The sequence below is a fragment of the Peromyscus maniculatus genome, chromosome 18, assembly GCF_049852395.1.
Source record: "Peromyscus maniculatus bairdii isolate BWxNUB_F1_BW_parent chromosome 18, HU_Pman_BW_mat_3.1, whole genome shotgun sequence".
Classification (NCBI taxonomy): domain Eukaryota; kingdom Metazoa; phylum Chordata; class Mammalia; order Rodentia; family Cricetidae; genus Peromyscus; species Peromyscus maniculatus.
Genome location: NC_134869.1, coordinates 49,545 through 68,632, shown reverse-complemented (window position 1 = coordinate 68,632; position 19,088 = coordinate 49,545). Strand labels below are relative to the sequence as shown.

The 19,088-nt window shown below is 43.8% G+C and overlaps 2 protein-coding genes and 1 pseudogene across 2 annotated transcripts; all 3 read right to left on the bottom strand.

Moving 5' to 3' along the window:
• Positions 1-2,806: 2,806 nt before the first annotated feature.
• LOC143269353 (uncharacterized) lies at positions 2,807-8,356 on the bottom strand. The gene is made up of 4 exons (XM_076554427.1): positions 6,318-8,356; positions 4,734-4,849; positions 3,694-3,788; positions 2,807-3,526 (listed from the first exon to the last, which is right to left on the bottom strand). Exons 2-4 carry the CDS (start codon positions 4,811-4,813, stop codon positions 3,378-3,380), a joined length of 324 nt encoding a protein of 107 aa, XP_076410542.1. The 5' UTR covers positions 4,814-4,849; positions 6,318-8,356; the 3' UTR covers positions 2,807-3,377.
• A 1,620-nt stretch (positions 8,357-9,976) lies between these two features.
• LOC143269426 (disks large homolog 5-like) lies at positions 9,977-11,476 on the bottom strand. Its single transcript, XM_076554665.1, has 2 exons — positions 11,331-11,476; positions 9,977-10,257 (listed from the first exon to the last, which is right to left on the bottom strand). The coding sequence occupies exons 1-2, from the start codon at positions 11,474-11,476 to the stop codon at positions 10,065-10,067; spliced, it is 339 nt and encodes a 112-aa protein (XP_076410780.1). The 3' UTR covers positions 9,977-10,064.
• A 6,375-nt stretch (positions 11,477-17,851) lies between these two features.
• Positions 17,852-19,088, bottom strand: LOC143269345 (adiponectin receptor protein 1 pseudogene; annotated as a pseudogene).

The following is a 19,088-nucleotide window of genomic DNA, read 5'->3' as shown; positions in this document are numbered from 1 at the left end:
ATGGGACTGACCTAGGCACTCTGCATATATTTCACTGTTGTATAACTTGGTCTTCTTGTGAGACTCCTAACAGTGGGAGCACAGCTTGTCTCTAATTTCTGCTTTTGGACCCCATTCCTCCTACTGAATTGCTACATCCAGCCTTAATAGAAGAGGTCATGCCTAGTCCCACCACAACTTGATATAACATGGCAGACAGATATTCATAGGAGGCCTGCCCATTTCTGAAGAGAAGAAAGAGGAGGAATGGGTGTGGATCAGGAAGAGTGGAGGTGGGTGGAGGATTGAGAGGAGAGGATGGAGGTGAAATTTTGGTTAGGATGTAAAAACAAAAATAAACAAATAAATAAAAACATTCATTACAAAAGAAGGAAGAATATTGATGTTTATCATATTTAAATTTGAGATACTAAAAAATGTCCCTCAAGGGACATTACCACTTACTCTAACTTTATAATGTGCTTGCAGTTGTACAGGGATAGTTAAATCATGCTAGGCATAATTTTGAGCTGGTCTAATACATAATGTGTTTGTCTTGTACTTGGAATAATTATATCATGTTTAGGGATTATTATGACCTGGTTATTTTCCATTTGGAAATTAATTATGATATAAAAAGATGTAATTGTGTGTCAAGTGGACATGGGGTGAAGTTGTGATGGCTCTTTTTGGTTGTGAAATTTACTACATCTGCAATTAAGCAAAACCCAAATATTGAGGGGCACACCTGTGAGGTATTTTTGCTTAATTTGAAGAGAGAAGATACACATGTAATCAGATCTTTGCATAAGGAAGACATTCCTTTAATCTAGATATTGATGGAGAAAGAAACACCTTCACCTCAGATGTTTTAAAGCCCAAAAACCCCACCTGTAATCAGCCAGGCCTTGTGCTGGAAGCCCATATAAAGAAATGGAAGAAGGGAGTTTTTGCTCTTTAGCTGCTTGGTCTCACCTTGCTAGCAAGTTCATTCCGTCACTGGCATTGGAGCCAAATTCTTTGGCATTCCAGACTATACTACTGATGGGTGAGACATCAAGTGTAGTGGACTGAGAAACTGCTGGATTCTTGGACTTTGTCATCATAGCCAGCCAATGTTCAAATAGCTGGAGCACAGCCTCTAAGTCATTCTAAACAATAGCCTTCTGTATATATAGAAATTCATTCAATAAGGTGTTAGACCAATGGAACCATGACCAATGCACCAGCCAGGTAGAGAACTTTTAGAGTAGTTTGGGTCTCACAACAGCCTTATCTCAGTTATAAAATCCACATGGTCACATTCCCTTAACCTGTGTTTTAGGTGATGATTTGATGCTTGCCCACTAGGTTTCTATACCTTCTGGGTGAGAAAGTAAAATAACACAAGTCTGAAATTTCTCAAACGGAACACACAGTAATCTAATTAAATGAGTAATTATATGAGATGGAGAGATTCTAGTTTAAGTGAGAAATGAAAAACCAGATGTCTTAGCTTCAGTGGGGTAAGATCTGGCACCCCCTCCCACACACACAGGAAGATCAGAGGACAGTAGGTTCTTCTTACCCTTGATGTGAGAGCTCCAGTCTGGAGACCCAGGGGATAACTTTCTTTACACATTAAATCTCTGCCTCACTGTCAGTCTCAGGAGTCAGATCTATTCCAGAGGAGCTTCACCAGAGTAAATCAGTCTCTGGAAGAACTTTCTCAATATGATCTGAGATCTGCTGTGGTAAAAGAGCAGCTTCAACCACTTCTCTCCTTTTTTAGTTTTGCACAGAATCACTCTGCATCAGAGACATGTGCCCCTGACACAGACTCCATCCACTCTACCTAGTTCTGGGTTCCTCCCAACATTGCTTATCATGACCATCAAGAGGGATTCCTCATCCTACCTCTACCCCCAGGAGGGTCTTCTCAATTTTTATTACATCAGACTGGCTTAATAGGTGTTGTCAGCCTAGAAGAGATCTAGCAAATCTGTTCCAATCTGACAGTCAGTGACTGGGGCAGGATCCTGAACCTATGAGAGCCCTGAATGGATGTGTGGCAGCCTAAGACAATTAGCATGCCTGTCCCTACAGTTTTCAATAAACTTCAGTCTTTGGTGGGGAGTGATCCAATCCACCTAATACAGCACACAGGGCTGGGAGGACAAGGGTCTATTACAGGACTGTGGAGATTGCTCATCCATTAAGAGCATTTATTCCTGTCTCAGAAGACTCACAGGACAGACAGCTAACAAATCTTTTTAACTTAAAATGCAGGTGGAATCTGCCCTCACCTGGCCTTTGTGGGAATTGCATGTATGTGGTGGCAAAACACCCATAAGTATAAACAAAAGCGCCACAAAATATCCTAAATTGTCTTACAGGAAATCAGCTCTGCTGTTCACTTATCACTCATGATATATTTCAAGAAAACCAGAGACAGATTGCTTTTTACTTCCTAATTTCCTTTATACAAGTTTAATGAGGGTTCTCATTTCCTGAGTGGCCTGGAACAATATACTTGTGTTTCGCTTTAATTTGGTCTACATGAAGATTCCGTGAACATGTGTGTACAGTGTACCACATTTTACTGGTAGCTAAATATATGACCTCAAGGATACAATATGTCTAATTTTTCTATTATGTAGTTGGTATCCATGAGGTAGGCTATACACGAACATCCAAGTCGCCACCCCCTGTGTATCCCAGAGGCCCATGGCTGGGAAATCAGTGTGCCGCCCAAGATTCCAGGAACTTCTTGAGATACATCCAAGCCTGTGATTTCTGGGTTTGCAGGCATGTGAAACCTCATCTGACTAAAGAAGAGTCTTAGAGTGAAAAGTTTGAAATTTATTTTATTCATAAAATACATTATTTTACTCAATGGGAGTTTTCAACACAGCAGTCATTATATACAGTATATAGACTTAGCAAACTATTAAAGCAATGACAAGAAGAAAAGTATAACAAAATTTAACACAACCTTAAACAAAAATGAAGAAAACCAAAAACCAAAGCATAAATATCCTAAGATATAAACCAAAAAACAAACAAACAAAAAAAAGAAAAACAGGAAATTTCAGTTTCCTTTGGAATTTCATTATGGAAGAGCAAAAGAGGTGAGGAATTGGCATATTCTCTGTAGTGAATTATCTTCAGCTACACTTGCCCATGACATGGCTTCAGCTTGAAAACTGCAGTAGAGAGAATCTTATGCTTTTGATGTGGTCTGTCTGGATGGCAGTGTGACATTAACACCATCTTCCTTGTCAGATTTCCATCACATATGGAGTCAGGGTTCTTAGTAATTTGTGTTGTGTTCTCTGTATATTAGACTTGTTTTTACACAAACTTTTATCTGGGGATAGTGAGCCAACAGATGTGGATCCGATTGTGGCTGGACCGCTTCATGGTAACTTGATATTTGCCTCACTAGTGAGTTCAAAGCTGAAAAGAGGTGGCATTTTCTGAGGAGGCCTTGAACCTGGAGTGTAGAATGACATGCCTTCAAGGTGTCTTTGGCTTCTTCCAGCCTTCCCAGTCTCCTTAACAGGTACTGTCAGGGAAAATCAGAAAAGAAAATATGATTCAGAAACAGTTTTGCTTTGCATATGGCAAGAAAATCAGGGCCTATTCACCCCTAGTAAACAAAAGTTAAGGAAGGAAACACACCCCATGAACACTCTGGCTGCTGGGGATGGGGCTCAATGGTTGCTTACTTGCCTGAGACATAGTGTTTCTGCTTCAGCAGCTCCATCTGCAGGAGGCTCTCATCCTGGGCTGTGGTCTGCTCAGGTTCCTGCTGGAGGTTTTCAAACCTAGGGGAGAAAGGCAGCTGGGGCACAAGCCTGGGGGAGCCACCTCCCCTCAGATATACTCAGACATACTAGACAATCGAGCATTACCTTTCAGCTGAGTTCAGTCCCTGCTTCCCCAAGGCAAAAGGGTCAGAGAGACCCTGGGCAGGATTTTTTTTCTCAACTTTTAAAAACTGCTAGAAGTTGAACTGGAAAATACACACTGTGCTGGATTAGAAAAAACAGCATATTTCTCCAACAGTCCAAAGACATCATTTTGGAGAAATATCACTATGACAAGGTCTGAGGGTCAGGTCAGGGAAGATGCAGCTGGCCTCAATTAGATACCAGGTGAATGAGAACCTCCTGGAAAACTCTATGCCTGCCCTCTAGTCGAGCCTACACAGCAATGCAGAGAAGGCTCTGATTAATCCTACAGCCCAGACCCCTGCATGGGTTTAACTTGTCAACTCCTACTCTGTTCATGACCAGAGTAAATCTTCTCATGAAAAACTGATAAACACTGCAGAGAGCCTGCAATCAGCAGGACACTGCTGTATTCAAATCTGCCAAAGGGTAGACACTTATCTCTAAATGTGATGTTCCTGATGGAAAATAAAGTTGCAGGAGGACACACTTTCCTTCATGATTGATGATTCCCCTTGTAGATTTCTGGATGCCATGGGAATATTTGTGAGGAGATCTAATGTTATATTTGAGATACTCGGAGCATACTAGAGTTCTCAGAAGGGAAGAAGGGGACACAATCCCCATAAGACCAAGGAGAAAGCATATTGCTTCTTGGACATAAGTTCCTATTGACTGAGTCAGCAATGACACTCTGAGGTGTTCTCTTCCTGGCTGTGGCTGGAAGCTTTGCCAATTGAACAGAAACTCAAGAGGACATAGATCCAGGTACAGTGGACCCACTTAGATCCCCCTGCTTCTGGAAGCCTGGGCTCTTACCTCATCTGGGACACAGTGAAGTGATGCTGCAGCTTTGCTGCCAAGTCCCTTTGCTGGGTGAGCAGATCCTTCTGCTTCATCAGGGACTGAAGATCTTCCTCAAGTCTTTGATGTTCCTGTTCATTAGAACATTGTGTTTTTAGGAGAGGGTTTCCTGCACCCCTGTACATATAGACACATGCACATACACACACACACACACACACTGTTGAACACACACATGTACATGGATGCACACATACAAGCACACTACATTGTCTCCATGTTTGCTTTACCAGAAAACACTGATGTAATATGAGATCACCTGGGATACTATGAAGAAGAAAGTGACCTTTCATTAACCCACAGCCTCTCTACCCAGATTCCAGTAGAGAGAAAGGAAAACTCAAGATGCTCTGAACACAGTGATGTTGAGAAGATTGTGTACTTTTACTCTGTTTAGATAATTTTTCATTTTATTTTTACTTTATATGTGCAGGTGTTGCCTGCCTGTGTGTCTGTATAACACATGCATGCCTGGTGATCTGGGAGAAGAATTCAGTATGCAGATAAGTCAATGTAATGCTTGCCTTGTAAACCTGTACACAGACAGGTGAACCCCAGGGATCCTTTACCAGTAATCCAAGCTCTCCTAGCAAGTTCTCCAGTCTGAGAATTGAAGGCTTAGTTCCCCAGCACAGGACCACTGGATGGCAATGGGCCAGCCCCTCGCTCTCACTCAATGCTTCCCAGTGCCTCCAGGGAGGGCAGCTTCCTCCTAAAGAAGCTCTCTAAAGCATAGGTTGCCTCAATTTAGGCCCAAAGCAACATGCTCAGAAACTAGAAAATCTCTAAACTCAGGAGTCTATATTAACCTTTCCTCCAAGTAAGATGACTGTGTCAGGTATTTCTTTGAGTAACAGAAGGTTGACTAACTCAGTGAAAGGATTGCATGTATTATTCCATGTTTAACTATATTCCATGGACCACATTGTATGTTTGTACTCATCAAGGATGTGCATTTGAGTAGTTTCTAGTTGGGGGTGTTCTGATGAGTCGTGCTGTAACCCTGTTGTCCTCTCTTCTCTGTGGACACCTACTTTACATTCTGGAATCAATGGTCCACTTGGAGTCTGCATTCAACATTCTGAATAATTTTAAAGAGCTTCTCACAGGTCTACAACATCTTATAATCCTACCAATATCTGATAGTTCTCATTTCTCCCAACCTTCCATCAGGCCGATTTTAACTCAGTATGAAGAAGTTTGGAATAAAAGCAGTTTCTGAGTGCTGCAGACACAACATGGAGTGGGTGCTTTAGAGTGTGAGGAGCCTAAGGGGTGCACTGAGACAGCCTCTTCTCACACCTCAGCATAGCTGTGGGACTTCTGCTGGGCTGAGATGCAGTCACAAGCATCTCTGCAGTTCAGAATTTCTCAGGGAATAGAGTCCAGGCCAAGCTCCAAGGACAAGGTTAGCTGAAGCAAGGTTAGGCAAAGGTGAAAGGAAAATGGCAGCAGGCAATGAGGAGAAAAACAAAACAGAATTCAGGTAAGTCATCAGTGGTCAGCCACCATTTACCCAGAGCAGAGAAGGACACAAACCCTCAGGCAGCCTTTCCTCTTCTCAGTAGCCTCTTTCTCACCTTCATGGACCCCATTACTTTGTTTTTCTCGAGAGGATTTTTTTGCAGATGAATAATTCTGCCTCTACCTGAAAAACCAGAAAATACCTGAAAACCTTTTAGCCTTCATCAGTTTTCTGTCTTTTGTTGTAGTTAGCTGTGTGTACATGCAGAATGATGGACAACATCATCTGTTCTTTGACTGATGCAAAGTGGTACTAACCAGATTAGGCACAGTACTTTCTCATTCAAATCTGTCTCCACCATTCGTAACGATGTTCCATTGTTCCATGAGTGAGTGAACATACACATAGAGGCTCAAACACATATTTTCATACCCACAAAATTACACATAGGGAAACACACAAATACACACACACACACACACACACACACACACACACACACACACACACACACACACACCTACCTCTCTTGAACCCAGAAGGGGAAGGGAGGAGGCTGGAATGTTGCAACTCCTTTTGTACTACAGGGAGAGGTAGTGGGTCCTCCCTGTTGTCTACAAGCTTCTTAGACACAGCCAGGCTTTTCTGCCCTGGCCTGAAATTATTTCCCCTCCTAGGACAGTTTTTTTTCACAGACTCAATGATTGTACATATAAGTAACAACCTCTGCACAACTGAGTTTGACCACACAATACCAAGTGCCCATGGAAGAGGGCTGGACATGAAGCCTCCTGATAGATCCAAGTTGACCCATCATAGTCTCCTCACTAAACCTGCCCAGATTCTGACACAAAAGACATTGATTGCACTTCAAAATGGAAATCGCCATTGTCATTACCCAACAACTTTTGACTGGATTACAGTGCATATTATGTGAAAACAGCCCCAGTTAGTCAGTAGGAGGCTACTTAGGTCACCCACAGCACTTTCCTGAAATGCGCACTCTATACAACTATGAGGAGGAATCTTTCCTAAGAACTCAGCCATATATATGTTAGAGTGGGCATCAAAATGTCAGGTTCTATGTGTGAAGCCAGTAAGACAAACCAGATATTTCCTGGGAAGTTACTTCTATGCTGTGAAAGAAAAGAATTCTACTTATTAATTTTAAAATAGATCCATTGCTTCATTTTTTTTATTTAGTTTTTTTTTTATTTTACAATACTATTCAGTTCTACATAATAGCCACAGATTCCCTTGTTCTCTCCCTTCCTGCCCCCCTCCCCTTCCCCCCAGCACACTCCACATTCCCACCTCCTCCAGATCAAGGTCTCCCCCAAGGACTGGGATCGACCTGATAGACTCAGTCCAGGCAGGTCCAGTCCCCTCCTCCAAGATTGAGCCAAGCATCCCTGCATAAGTCCTAGGTTTCAAACAGCTAACTCATGCAATGAGCCGAGGACCTGGTACCACTGCCTAGATGCTTCCCAAACAGATCAAGCCAATCGACTGTCTCACCTATTTAGAGGGCCTGATCCAGTTGGGGGCCCCTCATCCTTTGGTTCATAGTTGATGTGTTTCCATTCATTTGGTTATTTGTCTCTGTGCTTTATCCAACCTTGGTTTCAACAATTCTCGCTCATATAAACTCTCCTCTTTCTCACTAATTAGACTCCCAGCGCTCCACCCAGGGCCTAACCGTGTATGTCTGCATCCAGATTCCTCAGTCCTTCGGTGGGTTTATGGCACAACTATTAGGGTGTTTGGCCATCCCATCACCAGAGTAGGTCAGTCCCAGCTGTCTCTCGACCACTGTCAGCAGTCTTTTGTGGGGGTATCTTTGTGGATTTCTGTGGGCCTCTTTAGCGCTTTGTTTCTTTCTTTTCTCATGTGGTCTTCATTTACCATGGTCTCCTATTCCTTGTTCTCCCTCTCTTTTCTTGATCTAGCTAGGATCTCCCGCTCTCTTTCCCTTGACCCTCGCCCTTCATTGCTCCCACTCATGTCCAGGCTGTTCATGTAGATCTCATCCATTTCTCTGTGTCTTTCTTGGGGTCCCATTTTCCAGGTAGCCTCACTGGTGATGTGAGTAGCAGTCCAGTCATCCTTGTTCCACATCTAGCATCCTCCTATGAGTGAGTACATACCATATTTGTCTTTCTGAGTCTGGGTTACCTCACTCAGGATGATTTTTTTCTAGATCAATCCATTTGCCTGCAAACCTCATGATGTCGTTGTTTTTCTCTGCTGAGTAGTATTCCATTGTGTATATGTGCCACAATATATTTATACATTCTTCAGTTGAAGGGCATCTAGGTTGTTTCCAGGTTTTGGCTATTACAAACAATGCTGATATGAACATAGCTGAGCAAGTGCTCTTGTGGTATGATTGAGCATTTTTGGGTATATGCCCAGGAGTGGTATAGCTGGATCTTGGGGGAGATTGATTCCCAATTTTCTAAGAAAGCACCATATTGATTTCCAAAGTGGTTGTACAAGCTTGCATTCCCACCAGCAGTGGAGGAGAGTTCCCCTAGTTCCACATCCTCTGCAGCATAAAGTGTCTTCAGTGTTTTTGATCTTAGCCACTCTGACAGGCGTAAGGTGGTATCTCATAGTTGTTTTGATTTGCATTTCCCTGATGATTAGGGATGTTGAGCAATTCCTTAAATGTCTTTCAGCCATTTGGGTTTCCTCTGTTGAGAATTCTCTGTTTAATTCTAAAGCCCATTTCTCAATTGGACTGTTGGTCCTTTTGATGTCTAATTTCTTGAGTTCCTTATATATTCTGGATATCAGTCCTCTGTCACATGTGGGGTTGGTGAAGATCTTTTCCCATTCTGTAGGCTGTTGCTTTGCCTTGTTGACCGTATCCTTTGCTCTACAAAAGCTTCTCAGTTTCAAGAGGTCCCATTGATTGATTGATTCTCTCAGGGTCTGTGCTACTGGTGTTATATTTAGGAAGTTATCTCCTATGCCAGTGCATTCAGGACTCCTTTCTACTTTCTCTTCTAGCAGGTTCAGAGTAGCTGGATTTATGTTGAGGTCCTTGATCCACTTGGACTTAAGTTTTGTGCACAGTGACAGATATGGATCTATTTGCAGCCTTCTACAAGTTGATATCCAGTTATGCCAGCACCACTTGTTGAAGATGCTTTCTTTTTTCCATTGTACCCTTTTGGCTTCTTTGTCAAAAATTATATGTTAATAGGTGTGTGGGTTAATGTCAGGGTCTTCAATTCGATTCCATTGGTCCACATGCTGGTTTTTATGCCAATACCAAGCTGTTTTTATTACTGTAGCACTATAGTAGAGCTTGAAGTCAGGGATTGTGATGCCTCCAGAGGTTGTTTTATTGTACAGAATTCTTTTGACTATCCTGGGTTTTTTGTTTTTCCATATGAAGTTGAGTATTAGTCTTGCTAGGACGTTCCTCCTTCCATGCTGTTTCTGCCTCTGATCTCATAACACCCATGCCAAGCAAATCAGACCAAGACCCTTGACCTCACTCACTCAGATCTCTGTGCTACTCCCTAAGTGGCTCCCATCATAACACTGCTCCTACCATACTGACACATAGGTGAGTGGTATGTGATTTACTAATCTCCCTTAATGCACTGCAGCTTCTAGCAGAGCTGTAGGATTCCTTGGCAGTCATGCAGTGCCTTCCAAGAGGCTAACTCGCCAGAAAGACTTGTGAATGATCACAGAAATGAACTATTGGATGGGATGGGTCACTTGGAAAAGTGAGTAGATGGTTACATGGGTGTGTGTATATGTGTGTGTATGGTTAGACAGGTCTGCATCTTGGCCCTGCTGCTTCAACCTACCTGCTGCTGCTTTGTGCAGAGGTCATAGATCTTCTCATAGGCCTCCTCACAGAGCCTCCTGGCCTCCTCACAGGATTCTTGTAGTAAAATCTGCTCCCCATGCAGCTTTCTGTTGTTCTTTTTCAACGTGCTCACTTTTTCCTTTAGCTGAGTCCATTCACTCAGGAGCTGACAGTAGAGGGTGCTGAAATGTCACCAAAAATGATGAGCTCTACCTCCATCTGCCCCTCCTGCCTCCTAATACCATCTTCCTGCAAGGTCCCATGTCCCCATCCCCATGAACCCTGGGCAGGAACCCACATTAGCCATGGCAGCATCACTCAGGTGCAGGCCAAAGCCAGAGAATAGGCAAATTACAGAAAGATTCAAACTACTTCTGAATACCCTGACAGCAAAAGGGATCCATGTACCTGTCAAAACTGGATCCCCCACTTCCTCCACACACACCCTGGTGCTTAACTGTTCACAGTATTGGGGAAATGTGAGCAGGCAGAGGAAAACCATGCCCTAAGGCGGACAGAGGACCCAGTGGGAATACGTTCCATCCATGTTTCCCATAGAAACCAGCTCTGTAAGCTCCTGCCAGAGCCACAGAAAATATTCATGGTGCAAACCATGTTTTCTCTCTAGAAGCTCCAGAAGTTGACAGGAAAATGTTGGGAGGGGCTCTCAGACTCTTCACTCTTAGGAGAACCCAGTTTAGGAGGCACAAGTCCAAGAGATAGATATAAGGCAGGCTGCTTGCTAAGAGGTAAACAGTCTGGAACCACAGCCCAACTTTATTCAAAGGTGAAGAAGGGAAGAAGCTGCTGTGGGATGTCTTCTGTATGCTGTGAATATGTGTTACTCCCATTGGTTAATAAATAAGCTGCTTTGGCCTATGGCAAGGCAGGATGGAACCAGACAGAAAAATCCAGGAGAGACAGAGAGGAAAGTCAGAGGTAGAGGAGTTGCCAGCTGCCACCCAAGGAGCAACATGCCAGCAGCCTGGCCATGCAGCAGCCATGTGGGAAACATAGATTAATAGAAATTGGTTAATTTAAGATGATAGAGCTAGCTAGCCAGAAACTTAAGCCATTGGCCATACAGTTTGTAAGTAATATAAGCCTCTGTGTGTGTCTTTGGGACCATTTGGCTGCAGGAGGTGGATGGGACAGATTCCTCCTGACAGTTGGGTCAGGCAGGACTGGAAAAACATCAGAATACCTGAAGCAGTCCTTAACAATTTCAGGGGTCCCATCTAAATTAGGCACTCACCGGTAGGAGTTGGTGTGCTCACTCAGCTCCTTGCACTTGTACGAAGCCTCACAAATTTCCTTGGGGAATTTCTTTACATCTGACATCTCCTTCTTATGCTGTGTTTTCAGCATCTCCAGCTCATATTTCAGCCTGTGGTAGGGCATGGCCCCAAGAGCAAAGAACCCCATGAATACAGGCCTCAGGAAACACATAAATTAAGATTCTGTTTTATACTACCCTAGCCCACTGGATGTCACACCCTGAATTCTATACTGGACCTCCTGATGTGCATTAGACTTGCCTTACTGTCCCATGGCCAGGAAAGGCTGGGTGTCAATAGGGAAGGAGGCAGGGCTACATGAGCTCCCTCAGTAGAACTCTAGGAACAGACTAGTTGGCTATGAAGGTCTGAGCAGTCTGTGCCACAGATGGGGTTGTATCTGAAATCTGCAATGACATTCCCACTGTCTTGAGAACAGAGATTCTTTCTCCTTACAAGGATACCCAGAACTCATGATCTGTATTGCCATGGGGAGGCACTACATTCAGATAGCTTTATAAACACCCAAGGGGAATCCAATGAGGGACCAGGATGAGCACAAAGGCTGAGAGCAGTGATGCTCAATGTGGGGCTCCCTGGCCTCAGCACTTCCATCACCAGAAATCTTTGAGACATGTGAATATTCAGACCTACTATCAATCTCTGACTCTCAGGATCTGAAAGGACGGACACACACACACACACACACACACAGTAAGTGAGCCTCTCAGAGCCAGTACAGAACACACTCAGACACACAATCCTCAGCACAAGGAGATTTATTAACCTAGCAGTGCAAGCATAGCTTGGGAGCCTGTCTCTTGAGCAGGCGAAGGCACACAGCAAGCAGCAGGCTTTTTTAACAGTGGGTTTTTAAGTAGACAAGTTTAAGTCTGTGCTGGGTAAATTGTTGAGCTCTGATGGGACAGGTTAGCCAGTGTAACCAAGTAATGAATTTTGATTGTTGAACTTTGGTGTTTATTTTCAAGAATGAGTCAGTGTCCACTAAAGGGAATGGACTTTGGGGACTAAATTTAGGAATGTAATCTAATGGTTTATCAAGGGAGAGAGAAGTGAAAAGGGCAAAACCGGCCACTGCTTTGTTTGAAATGTTTGGGCCCCTTAGAGAGCACTTCACACACATGAACCCACACACAGGATGTCAAAGAAATGCACGTAGGGGGCATTGCCTCAAAGTATAAGGAGCAAGACCAGAGAGGAGCAGGGATGAACTCCAAGCCTTCCAGACACACAGATGGACGAGTAGGACCACAAGGCCTTTCAGCCTATTCCCAGAGCAAAAAGCAAAAATAAATATAAACACTCAACCCAGAATACCAAGCATCTCCTAAAAGCTGATGTCTGCCAAGGCCTCTTGAAATGCATGTTGTGATCTTACACCTTTCTGCCCGTCTGTAGATCGTGAATCAGGCCACAGGCTCTGCTTTTTCATTTGGAGGAATTAGAACAGCCTGTGTCAAATCTCACTCCTACAGGTTTCAGTTCTGCCTCTCAGATGCACTCAGGACACAGTCGAGTCAAGACAGTTACCAGGGAAAAGGGCATGATGAATACCTGTTGTTCAACTCATTGTTGTTATAAAGGGCCAGGAGTTCCAGCAGTTCATTCCTCTCATTGGTCATCATCTGTAGCTGAAGGGTCAGTTTATCAACCTGGTTCAGCTGCTGCTCCTGCTCAGTGAGGAAGACAGGTGTGGATGATGCCTTCCTAGTAGTCCCTATAGGTACATAAACACAGTGAATTTGTACAGATGAATGGCAAAGGGCCAAGAAAGATCATGTGGAGTCCCAAGAGGAGGCCTGAAGGAGAGGAAATGCATGGAACCCAACGAAGGCCCAAAATTCAGAGCAGATATCCTTAAACTGGGGTCCATAAGCGATGTGTCTGTCTCCAATCTCTGAGGATAGATATATGCCTCAGGCCCTACTGCAGCCCCACTGTCCCTGAAAGGCATAAGCAAGGCCAGTCATGTTGGCTTGGAATTGTCACCAGATACCTGCTATGATGATGATGCAAGAAAGTCCTGGACTGCCTGGTGATTTTTACCTCCCTGCCTGATAACCTGTGTGCAGGACTAAAAGACACTGAATGTCTCAGACTTGGGTACATGGATGGAAAGTTTTGCTGTCTGGTATTTATATCAGATATCCATGAAACCTACAGAAATCCACTGAGAATAAAGTGCAGCAACATGCTACCCTGATACCTCATTAGTGGTTCTGTGCCTCTTTTGGCATCCTTTGATAGTCAGAATGAACTGAAAAAGGTCCTAGCACAGCACTGCATCCTTGACCATTCCTGGCCCTCTGCCAACTAACCGTCAGAAACCTCCACTTTGGATCTGCTCTTTAGGGACCCAGAGAAGCAGCATAGGCCTATGACTTCAGATGATTATAGCTACTGAACCCCATTACTAGAAGGTCCAGTTCTGGTCTCAACTCCTCCCTAAAAAACCAGAGATCTCTCTTCCAGTCAGTATGCTCAATCTAGTCAACATGTTGATTGGTGAACCCTATACGCACTTCATGAATGCCTCAAGGGCATTCGGCATTGCCACAACACTGGTGATTTCACAAAAGATGCCAAGGGCTCTCCAGGATACAATAGAATTTCCAGAGAAGGGACTGTTAGAGTCACTGCCGACAGCGTTCACCTATCTGATAACAAACTCTTGCCCAATTCACCAAAAGCCAAGCTGCCCTTTCCAGGAGCCTTCCCTGAGACACAGGGGAAGGCCTTCAACACCTCCTCCTTCCAATCCAGAGATCTCTCTGATTCATTAGAATCTATTTCATTCTAATTCAATAGTTCATCATGTATGGAGGGCAAGACTCATTTTCCAAACTGTGCCCAGGAAGGGCTCTTCTCTTCCTGATGATCTCTAACAAGATGAGAAATAAAGGATGCTAAGAAATTAGCTCAGTATAATGGGGAAGGAAGATCAGTTCCATGATGTGAATAAGCACATCAGAGAAGATCCACAGGGCAGTTACAATGTATGAGGATGGTGGAGGATTATGTGGGTCCTGTCAGAGCAATGATAAGTCACATAGGTAAAGATGAAACTTTTGCCAAAAGCTTCAGGAGAATACATACCATCCATCATGATGTTAGCAAAGATGTTATCATCCATTGAATGGTGTGACTGAAAATACCTATGAACTGGGCATCCACAGGTGAGCCCTCTGACACCAAGAACAGATACTTACAGGAAGAGTGATGTCCCAGTCCTACACTCAAGGTAGAGGGAAGATGACTGGCTAGTGAGAGGGCAGGAACTCAGAAACCTTAGGGATAACTGACATGAAGCAATACTTGATGGTTCCTGCCCTGCTAGTGGTTGTTATTTAAAATGTGAGAGCCTCTAGCTCTGGCCAGGGGACATTACTGTCTCTGTTATTAGTGACACATACCAAAAGACATCCAGTGTGTGTGAGTTCCTGGGCTGGTACTGAAACCTCTTTAGTCCCCATGTGCTTCCTTCCCACTCAGAGTGAAAGCAGAGGGCCCTCAACAGAGCAGCTGCAGCCATGAATATTCCTGACTTTCTGCCAAACTAACCTTGAAAATCCTCAACTTTGTTCTGCTCTTGAAGAACTCAGAGGAGCAGGTAGGCCCATTGCTTCTCAGAAACTCTCACCTGCTTAGCCCCACTCCTGGAAGGAGCAGATCAAGCCATCCTCCTTCTTGAAGCCCCCCATCCCTTTCCCAGGACTCACTGCACTTTTCCCAGGACCATGTATTTCTTGATGTGTGACATGGAGACTGAAGGCCATCTTCCTTCTGCCTCCCTTTGGTCTCCCTGTGCTCTCCATCCTGTCTCCCAACAATCCTGTTCAGTCTAGACAGCATGTCTGTAGGTGAAACACAAGACACTGCACAAATGCCCCAATGACAGTTGGTGTTGCCACAACACTGGTGACATCACATGGAATGCCAGGGCTCTCCAGGATACAGTAGAATGTCCATGTGCTGATGTCACCTGGTAATAGCTATTTCATCCCTGTTACATACCTCATCCAAAAGTGACTTGAAGCCAAGGTGCCATTTTCAGGAGCCTCTGGATTCACAATGGAAGCCTTTAGGTAGATCCTCCTTCTAAAGCCAGAAATCTAGGCCTCTGCTTCATTAGAAACTTTATCTAAGTGAAGTTGAAAGCTCACTTCACATGCACTGTCCACGGTTAGATTTTCCCCTCCTTAAGATTAATAATCAATAATTTGAGAAAGAAAGGATGCTTAGAAATGAGGTCAGGATAAAGGGGAGTATTAGGGATGAGACCTCTGAAGTGAATATTCACCCAGGGAAGATCTTCAGAGTTTTAGAGATTGGTGGGATCAAAAAAAGTTACATAGTTAGTTATGAAGATTCCCCCAGTGTCAGTAGAGCTCACTCAAGCTATGAGGTTGTTAGTGAGACGGTATCTTAGTGCCATTTGATTTGCATTTCCCTCTTGGCTAAGGATTTTAAGCAATTCCTTAAATGTCTTTTGGCCATTTAATATTCTTCTGTTGTGAATTCTGTTTAGATCTATACCCCATTTTTTAAGTTGGATTATTTCATAATTTGATGTCTAGTTTCTTGAGTTCTATATATATTTTGGAGATCATCCCTCTGTCAGATGTGGGTTGGTGAAGATCTTTTCCCATTCTGTAGGCTGTCATTGTGTCCTGTTGACCCTGTCCTTTTCTTTACAGAAGCTTCTCAGTTGCAGGAGGTCCCACGTATTAGTTGTTGCTCTCAGTGTCTGTGCTACTTCTCTTCTATCAGGTTCAGTGTAATTGGATTTATGTTCAGGTGTTTGATCCATTTGGACTTGAGTTTTGTGCATGGGCACAGATAATGGATCAATTTGCATTCTAGCATGTGTGAATGCCAGCACCATTTGTCAAAAATGCTTTCTTTTTTTTCATTATATAATTTTAGCTTCTTTGTCAAAAATCAGGTGTTCATATGTCTTTAGATTAAAGTCATGGTCTTTGATTCATTTCCATTGACCTATGTGTCTATTTTTATGCCAATACCAAGTTGTTGTTAAATATAGCTCTATAGGGGTCCATGAGGTCAGGGTGATATTGCGAGACATTCCTTCATTATACAGGATTGTTTTGGCTATCCTGGGTTTTGGTTTTCATATGAAGTTGAAAATTGTTCTTAGAAGGTCTGTGAAGACTTTTGTTGGGATTTTGATGGGGATTAAATTGAATCTGAAGATTGCCTTTGGTAAGATCGTTATTTTTACTATGTTGATTCTACCTATCTAAGCATATGAGAGCTTTCTATTTTCTGATATCTTCTTCAATTTCTATTTTTAAAACTTAAAGTTCTTATCAGATAGGTTGCCCCAATGAATTTTTGTTGTCTTTGGCTATTGTAAAGGTGGATGTTTCTCTGATTTTATTCTCAGCCCATTTATAATTTTATATAGGAGGGCTACTGATTTTTTTGAGTGTGTTAATCTTGTATCCTGCCACATTACTGAAAGTGTTTGTCAGCTGAAGGAGTTCCCTGGTGGAATTTTTGGGGTCACTTATGTGTACTATCATATCATCTGAAAACAGTGAATGTTTGACTTATTCTTTTCCAATTTGTATCACCTTGTTCGCCTTTTGTTGTCTTATTGCTCTAGCTAGAACGTCAAGTCTAATGTTGATAGATATAGAGAGAGTGAGCAGCCTTGCGTTATTCTGATTTTAGTAGAATCCCTTTGAGTTTCTCTTCATTTATTTTGATGTTGGCTGTAGGCTTGCTGTATGTTGCCTTTATTTCGTTTAGGTATGTTTCTTGTATCTCTGATCACTCCAAGACTTTTTTTTTTTTCTTTGAATGCCAAGCGTTGTCTGTACTTTCTTTTGTTATCATAATAGTCTTTGCATCAAGGTACACAGCAATAATAGCAGGTTTCTTTTTTAAAGCTTAGTATTAAATATTAAATATCTTCCCCATTTTAATTTTACATTACTCTGCCAAGAAAAAAAAGGTTTTAAACTCAAGTTACTTGAAGCCTGGACATACTTCCATGATTAGCCGGGCTACATCAAGGCGGTGACTTCGTCTGTCCTGCCATATAAGCAGATCTAGGCCCTAGAAAGACAGGACCAGGTTATAATTGTTTTTGAAAAGTGAGCTACAAAAATGGGTGGCCTGTTATCAGCCAGGTAACAAAGTAAGGATGGGGGTGAGGGAGGCATATTTTCTTCAAGAAAAAACCAAACATAATTTCTGAAGAATCCCAGTTCATAATTTTTTTTTCCCCAAAATGGCTGGAGGAATGGATGAAATCTCAACATGAGCTTCAAAGTCCTATCCTGGAAGGACCAGCAGTCCTTGCTGAGGGGACTGCTGAGGAGTGGCTCCCAGCCAGGGAATGGAAAGGGGGAGGTTTATTGCCCGGTGGCTGTGACAGTGAGCTGAGGCTGACTGGTACTCAATTCTCTAAGAGGTTTCTTCTAGAAACAGACAACTCAGACTCTCCCTCTTACTTCAGCAAAGAAGTTATTTTTAAAAGCACTTGGGAAGTTCCTCCTCCACCCTCAGGTGGGAAGGCTCAGAGAAGGGAGTCGTCGGTACAGCCACCTTCTAGGCCGTAACGGAATTCCTGAAGGTTGGAGACCCCATAGAAGTGGACGAAAGCTGCAGCCACCACCAGGACGTGGAAGATCTGATGGGACTGGAACCATATGTCAAATTTTCCGGGAAAGAAGCGCTCTGGAATCCGAGCAGCATACAGGCCAGCTCCGGTGATGTACATCACAGCCATGAGGAAGAACCAGCCCATCTGGCCCACTGTGGTGGCCTTGACAAAGCCCTCAGCGATTGTAAAGTGCATGGTGGGTACAACACCATTCAAGCCAAGTCCCAGGAACACTCCTGCTCGTGTCTGCCGGTGCTTAGGAGTGGCAAACCGATCCCACTGTGCCACAATGATGGCAGAAATGCCCAGGACATAGACGATGGAGAGGTAGATGAGCCGTGGCTGTGGGGAGCAGTAGAAGGAGTAATAGAGCCAGGGGACGAAGCTTCCCATAATCAGCAGAGCAATCCCTGAATAGTCCAGTTTGGAAAAAGTCCGAGAGACTTTCTCTGAATGACAATAGACGGTGTGGAAGAGCCAGGAGAAGCTGAGGCAGAGCACCGCGCCCAGAAAGAACATCTGGAAAACCACCTTCTCCTGGAGGGGAGCCATGAAGTACATATTTGGTCTGAGCATGGTCAAGATTCCCAAAAAGAGGAACAGAACAAAACCAAGCAGATGGGTCCAGATGTTGCCAGTTTCTGTGTGGATGCGGAAGATGCTCTTGAAGCAAGCCCGAAAGGAGGGCATAGGTGGTCTATGGCCGTGTAACAGGTAGTCGTTGTCTTTCAGCCAGTCCGGAAGAACATCATATGGGTTGACTCTCCAGCGTCCCTCCCAGACCTTATACACGAACTCCTCCATCTTCTCCATGGCATGGTGGGCCTGCAGAGGAAGCGTCAGCACCCGCACCTCCTCCTCCTCTTCCTGAGGCACCGGGCATGTCTGTTCTTCTTCAGCCTTGGCTGGGCTGGTGGTTGCCCGTTTGCCCTTCTCCTCCAGCAGGGGTCCCAGTTCGGCCAGTTCCGCCGTGTCAGTTTCTCTGTTCCCAGAAGGAGCCCCATTGCCCTGTGCCACCGCAGGCCCTTTGTGGGAAGACATCTGGCTGGTACCTCAATACCCTCAGGCTTCAGCTTGAGGA